Here is a 7,703-nt window from a genome sequence, read left to right as displayed (position 1 = left end):
TATCAGGCAACTCTCTCCTTTCTTGATGAATTTGAGATCCTCCGACTTTAAAAAAGAAGGATATGACCTTAGATGTCAAAAAAAAAAGATATGACATTATATTTTTTACTCTGTAATCATTGGCATTTTTGGGTTAAGAAGAGTCGGTTGGACTTGCTCTATCCATCTGTCATCAGCTTGCCTACTACCCGAAGGTAGACGACGGTCATCCCCACCGTTCGACGGTCACCGTCATCTACCCTCCATCTTTCCCACCCTTCTTCCCCCCAACATCACTCCACCCTCCCGCCCCGCCACTCCCACCCCACACCGACACTTCCCCTATCCTCCGCCGCCATGGACCGCGAACCCTCCGTCTCCGACGAGGACGACGACCTCGAGACCCTCGTCCCCCAGAACCACACAAAGCCCCCTTCCCCATCCTCCCGTTCCCGGGCCTCATTCGGCATCTCCATCTCCGGCTTCCGCCCCGCGCTTCCCTCCTCGGCCACATCCCTCGGCCGCGCCCTCTGGTCCCGCCGGTACCTCCTCATCTGCGTTTGTCTACCCGTCCTCTTCATCATCCTCTTCTTCTCCCTCGGCGGCGCCTCGTCTCTCCCCGCCTCCATCCGGCTACCCTCCGCCTCGCCCGCCGCCGACCTTGCCTCCTCCCGCATGCGCGAGGCCGAGCTCCACGCCCTCTACCTCCTCCGCTCCCAGCGCTCCGGCCTCCTCAGCCTCTTCAACCGCACTGCTGCCCCTGAGCCCACCAACAGCTCTACCGCCGCCCCTGTCTCGCTGTCTGATCTCCAGGCTGCGCTCCTCAGCCAGATCAAGATCAACCGCGAGATCCAGGAGTCGCTCCTCTCAACGCACCACTCCGGGACCGGCAATGCTACGGAGGATGCTTTGGATCTTGATCTGCCAGGTCCCGGGTGCAGGAGGAGGGAATTGCCGTACAACCGGCGGACGATAGAGTGGAATCCGAAGAAGAATCGGTACCTGTTCGCCGTCTGTCTCTCTGGGCAAATGTCGAACCACTTGATTTGCTTGGAGAAGCACATGTTCTTTGCGGCACTTCTGGGCCGGATCTTGGTGGTTCCCAGCCAGAAGGTGGATTATCAGTACGACAAGGTGCTTGACATCAACCACATTAATGATTGTATTGGAAGGAAGGTTGTGATTACTTATGAGGAATTTGTGGATAAAAGGAAGAAAGTGAGCATCGATCAATTTATATGTTACGTGGCGTCGCCCCCGTGTTACATGGATGAGGAGCATATTAAGAAGTTGAAGGCAGTGGGGATTTCAATGGGGAAAATTGAGGCTGCTTGGCCAGAGGATGCAAAACTGAAAGTGCCAAAGAAGAGATATGTAGCAGATATCACGGCAAAGTTCACGACAGACGCAGAGGTGCTTGCAGTCGGTGAGTTGTTCTATGCTGATGCTGAGGAAGAGTGGATTATGCAGCCTGGTGGTCCATTGGCTCACAAATGCAAGACTTTGATCCAACCAAGTAGGCTCATAATGCTTACCGCACAGCGATTTGTGCAGACTTTCTTGGGTGGAAACTACATTGCTTTGCATTTCCGTCGACATGGCTTTCTTAAGTTCTGGTAAGATATCATATCAGTTAATTAGTAAGCAATCACCTCAATATTTAGCAACATGCATGTATTAAGGTTGTTTGTGGAACTTGTGATCCAACGTGCTGACAGGGCTGCATTTTGTTTCTAGGCTCTAGTAGTAGTTGGCTTATCTCTGTTATAATTGGACCGGGTTGCTCATACATTATCCTGTTTTTGTCATTGCTTGGTTGATGTTGCTTTGGACATTGCAATTTTGGAAAATGAAACTTGTCTGCTTAGATAATTCGTCCACAACACCAGCCACTTATTTTGATAAAGAATGGCTCTTCATTTAGATCTAGGCAGTTAAATTTGTATAAGGCAAAGTCTGACTACTACACAGCTGACCAAATTTACTATAGGCGGTCTTGATGGGGCTTTTAATGAAGTGTCTGCTAATACTATAAATTAACCATATCTTTCTTATGATAGAGTAAGCTTCGTGTAGATAGCCAATAGTTTCTCTTCTACTGGTCAAAGTTATTTCTGAAGAGTTATTTTTACTTTAGTTCCTGAGACCTTACTGAGGGTGCACCAAAGTTCACGAGCGCTCTGCCTTTTGTTTTAATTAACTTGTCAGGCTCAGCTAAATGGTTTAACTTGCTAACTTCATGACCAACTTTGAGCTGGTTGCTGCTCTTGGTCTTGGTTCCTCACATTGTGGGTCATATTTGGTTAGCATATGTCAAACCCATTATCATCCTGATACATCAATAATACACTTCTGCTAAGTGCTCAATACTTACCACCAGTCAGCACCTCGCAGGTTGGGGTAATTTTCTATAGCAGTTAAACAAAATTATTTTTGTTAAAACATAAACTTAATCGTAATTTACTATTCGATATTTTAGTACAGCTGTGTCCAAAGAAAATCCTACAGAGATGAGCAATGCATTATGAGTTTCCTTGTCAACAGTTCCTGATAGTATGCATTATGAGTTTCCTTGTCAACAGTTCCTGCTAGTATAATAAATTGTTTCTATCTATTTGGCTGACCATGTGAGTTCTGTGATCTCACTTGTTAACTGAACACCGTTATCTTTGGCTCATTGTTTCACCATGTCACAGCATTTCAGAGAAACATATTTAGGTGAACTCTATTTTTTGCTTTTCCATCTTGGATATATCCACGGATATATATGCCAAAGAAGCATGATGTTTGATTGTGACGAGACAGTTATTATCTGCTTTCAGTTCATGCTAACACATCATTAGGTTCTTTGAGTTTGTGCTATAGCAATAGTGCTCCTGTGCTTGAAGGTTACAAGCTGTAAGAAATTAGTACCTACTCTATGACTACAAAGAAATAGTGCTCCTGTCCTTGGCGCAGTGGTAAAGCTGCTTCCTTGTGGTCATGAGGTCATGGGTTCAAGTCCTGGAAACAGCCTCTTACAGAAATGTAGGGAAAGGCTGCGTATTATAGACCCAAAGTGGTCGGACCCTTCCCCGGAACCTACGCAAGCGGGAGCTACATGCACCGGGCTGCCCTTTTTTTTTTGACTACAAAGAAATCATATATATAAAGCTGACACTTGGTTAGAGCTTGGATTGACACAAAATCTACCACATACTTGTGTGAATTACTCCTTGCATTTTGTCATTGTAGTTATGGCACCTGTATGCACCATATGTTTGAGGTTCTTTGGGGATTATTGATGAGAAAACAGCTCATTGCATGGAAAATCTGCCGAGACTTTCGGTTCATCACACACAAATATTATTGTAATTTGCAATTATCTTTTCCTGTGTGGCATTAATTGATATATATTTTTGTCTTTGTGCAGTAATGTGAAGAAAGAGAGCTGCTTCTTTCCCATCCCTCAGGCAGCAGGATGCATCTTGCGGATCATTGAGAAAGCTAATGCCCCAGTAATATATCTGTCGACTGATGCTGCTGGGAGCGAGACGAATCTTCTGCAGTCGTTGGTTGTTTTCAATGACCGGCAAGTACCTCTTGTGAGAAGACCAGAGCATGAAGGTTCGGAGAAATGGGATGCCTTGTTGTACAGAAAACACATGGGTGGAGATGATCAGGTATATATCAATTCCCATCCACTTTCTTTTCTCTTGGTTCTCGTATTGAGACAATAGTTCAGTTAGCAAACCGTGTCGATTGCTTATGCAGGTCGAGGCCATGCTCGACAAGACAATCTGCGCTTTGTCGAACGTTTTCATAGGGTCATCAGGCTCCACCTTCACAGAGGATATCTTCCGGCTACGGAGGGGCTGGGGATCGATGTCCTACTGTGACGAGTACCTCTGCCAGGGTGAGCTACCCAACTACATAGCGGAGCTAGAGTGAGGAAGTAGTACCATGGTAGAGAGATTCATAGCGGCATTCTTTTTCCCTTGACGTGCTGGTGATATACATATATCCTGTAAATTGGCGTGTACAACTAAGTGTAAAAGAGTTGGTGATGTCTTCTGTATCAGCGTCGTCCACCGATTTGTCCGGGCGGCGTTCGTTATTCTTACACGGTTAGAGAATACAAAGGGGGCCTTCGGGTTGTGCAGTGTTTTATTAACCATGTGTGGCAAGTGAAATGCCCATTCTCTGTACTACTGCTTGGAATTGAATTTAGTTTTCTTTCTGCACTCTGTTTCCATGAAATACATACTAGCATCACAGCGTGCAATATGAGGTGACAAAGTTTACATGGGTTGCCTCGAGCTACGGCTTCACACCCTTTGTGCCCGGGCAAACCGCAGGAACCGCGCGTCAGGTCTTTCTAAGAAGAAGGTCGGACAATCTTACAGGAGAAATGGGCTGGCCCAATAAATTCCAATAAGCTGATATTGGATCCTTTTTCTGGTTTTAGGAACCCTCTAGAAGGTTCCGGTCCAGTTTTTTTTATTTTGTAGTTTCTTTACCAGTTTTCTTTTTCAGTTCTTTTCTTCATTTTTTTTCATTTTCAGGTTTTTGCCCTTTAAAAAAATTGTTCGTAATTTTTTGAGAAGTTTTGTCATTTAAAAAAATTTCCATAAAAATAGTCACAGCTTAAAAAAGTGATCCCTTTTCATTAAAAATATTTAAAAAACTAAAAACTAAAATATTTGATAAAATGGCGCATTTCAAAATATTTAAATTTTAAAAATAATGTTCACGGTTCAAAAAGAATATTCACAAAACATTTTCGTAATATTCACAGTTTTTTTTGTTCTTTCGGCTTTTGCTTGGTTTCCTAGGTTTTGAAGAAAAAATGTGCTTCCATGAGAAAGCACAACCTGTGCTTCTCGAAAAGGGAAAAGCACAGAGTGTGCTTACATGAGAATGGAAATGGGAAAGAACACAGTTGTGCTTCCCCAAAAATGTGAAAACCACAACTTTATTTCTAGGTTCCTTTTTTTCGGTGGTTTTTCTTTATTCAGTTTTTAGTTTCTTAAGTTTTGGTTTTTTTCAGTTTCCATTTTTCTCTGATTTCTGGTTTTTGTAAAAAATCATCGAAACCTATTAACATGGGATTTAATTTAGAAGCTCTTGACATGAAAAATCCAATGCTAAAAACGGTTCATGATTTGGACGCACGGTTTAAAAGATAAAATGTTTTGGAAAAACGAATCTTCAAGAAAAGGACGAAACTATCAGGTTGCGAAAAGTGGTGCACATGTGCACTAGTTGTCACCACCAGAGAGGGTGCGAGTGACCTTTGTAAAGGGTACCCCTTACAAGTGATTTCGGTGACCAATTTGACGCAAAGCGCGTCATTATACGATCCTATTTGATGCTCTTCATTGCAAGATAGCTCTGTTTCGCACAGGGGCGTCCCCGATTGGGACGGCCAATTCGCAAGATACCGTAGGGGTCCAATTTTTACCTAATATTTATTTTAGGCCTCTGTTATATTCATTTGAAAATATATATTTTTTTGATAAGTGAACATTTTTTTGAAAATTACAGAATGTTATTTGAAAATGTGAGCATTTTTTGGAATATAGAATCTACGAGAAAAGGACAAAACTATCAGGTTGCGACAAGTGGTGCACAGTGCACCAGTTGTCACCACCAAAGAGGGTGCGAGTGACCTTTGTAAAGGGTACCCCTAACAAGTGATTTCAGTGAGCAATTTTACGCAAAGCGCATCATTATACGATCCTATTTGATGCTCTTCATTGCAAGATAGCTCTATTTCGCACAAGGGCGTCCCCGGTTGGGACGGCCCATTCGCGAGATACCATAGAGGTCCAATTTTTACCTAATATTTATTTTAGGCCTCTGTTATATTCATTTGAATTTATTTTTTTGATAAGTGAACATTTGTTTTGAAACTTACAGAATGTTATTTGAAAATGTGAGCATTTATTTTGGAAAACCTGAAGATTGTTTTAGAAGTTTTACTAACATAAAAATTTTCGTGAACAATTTTTTAAACTTTTGAATAATTTTTGAAAAAAAGTGAACATTTTTCTAAAAGCATAGTTAGTTTCCAAAAATCCTTTTTTAATGTTCAAACATTTTGTAAAAATATGAACCTATTTTTGAAATGGACATTATTTTAAAGAATTGAAAATAGGGAAAAAGTAAAGGCCTAGCAAGAGAAAAAACAGAAAAATGAATAGAAACCTTCTGAAAGGTTCCCAAAACAGGCAAACACCCGACAAGAAAAGTTTCGCAAAATCCTTATACTCACTACACTAGCTAAATGTGCCGGTCCACCCCGACCATTCTCTTCACTCCTCCGTGCAAAAGGTCATCTATTTGAGGCAGAATATATCAAATAGGCTTTGCCCCTTCTCACCCGCAAATGATATAATATTGCTTATAGCAATAAATATTCATTGTGATCACACAGTAGCGTAGGAACTTGGCCGATCCATTAGGAACTGAAGTGCTCATAAGCCTCAGCCATTTAAATTCATGAATATTTTCCTAATATATGATCATTTTTAACTTCAATGAATTCACAACATTTTTTTCCAATTTGTGAATATTTCCTGAATTGGTGAAAGATTTCACAAATTCAGATCGCGAATACTATTTCAATTTTGCTCACATTTTCAAGTCGGAAACATTTTCCAAATTCACAAACATCTTTTATATTAGAAAAATATAATAATTTCCAAATATTCTTAGAATTCGTGATCATTTTTCAATTTCTCGAAACTATTTTGAATCAAGAACATTTTTATTCAAATTCATGTTTATTTTTTATCAAATTCACGAATTGTTTTTAATTGTGGACATTTTTGAATCCACCAACATTTTCTAAAAAAATTAGAAAACCGCAAGCAATATTTTGAATCCATGAAAGGTTTTCAAATCTAGGTTTTGTATGACTCAATGAAAAATTCAAATTGAGTTTCATTTTACAAATTTGACGATCTTACTTTGTTGATAGTTACTAAATCCGGAACAGGTTCTCGATTCATGATTTTTTAATTGATGAATATATTTATAAAGTTCACAAACAATTCGAAAATTCATGAACTTGTTTGTATGATTAAATAAAATGTATATTAAAATATCAAAAAAAGAAAAACGACAAACCCACATATGTATATACTGTAGCGCTAGCTAGAGTGGTAGGTCTGCTCCTTGGGGCATTTCCAACAGGGTCACCAATTCTTTATATGCTCGGACAGGACGATCTGGACACTTGTGGACGACCAGGCTAGAAGGACGTGGTAGCGGTGTCCAGGCGTGTCCGGGCCTCTCCATAGTGGGGCGGATATGAGGAATGTTGATCAGTCCGAGCATCTGGGTTGGGTCTGGAGAGCCCGGTAGGATGGCCAAATTTTGTTCGGGCAGTTCTCCAAACGGTTTGGAGAGGCTTGGGGACTCCGTTTTAGCTGATCGTTTTCTATTCCCGGGGAATCCCTATACGACGCAGGTTGCGTTAAATTGCTGGGGAATCGCACAGGAGCGAGCAAAGTGGGCCGGCCCACTGAACGCTAGCACAGTTTTCATGTTTATAGGACCGTTCACTAAGATTTTTCTTCGGTTTTTTAATCCGACTTTTTCCTGTTCTGTTTCCTTACCACTTGTTCTGATTTTCTTACTGGTTTTGTTTCCATCTTCTTTTTCCGTTTTTCTGCTTATTTTATCATGTTCTTTTTCGTTTTTTCAGAAAATTTCACAGTTTCTAAAAGTGTGCGTAG

General features: G+C 41.2%; 1 protein-coding gene across 1 annotated transcript; it reads left to right on the top strand.

Annotated features, from left to right (window-relative positions):
• Positions 1–260: 260 nt before the first annotated feature.
• LOC119354049 (O-fucosyltransferase 36-like) lies at positions 261–4,202 on the top strand. Its single transcript, XM_037620751.1, has 3 exons — positions 261–1,595; positions 3,392–3,641; positions 3,733–4,202. The coding sequence occupies exons 1-3, from the start codon at positions 337–339 to the stop codon at positions 3,907–3,909; spliced, it is 1,686 nt and encodes a 561-aa protein (XP_037476648.1). The 5' UTR covers positions 261–336; the 3' UTR covers positions 3,910–4,202.
• Positions 4,203–7,703: the final 3,501 nt, after the last annotated feature.

This window comes from Triticum dicoccoides, chromosome 2A (genome assembly GCF_002162155.2).
Source record: "Triticum dicoccoides isolate Atlit2015 ecotype Zavitan chromosome 2A, WEW_v2.0, whole genome shotgun sequence".
NCBI lineage: Eukaryota > Viridiplantae > Streptophyta > Magnoliopsida > Poales > Poaceae > Triticum > Triticum dicoccoides.
Note: the sequence above shows the minus strand (reverse complement) of the source record. Positions and strands in the feature narration are given on the sequence as shown.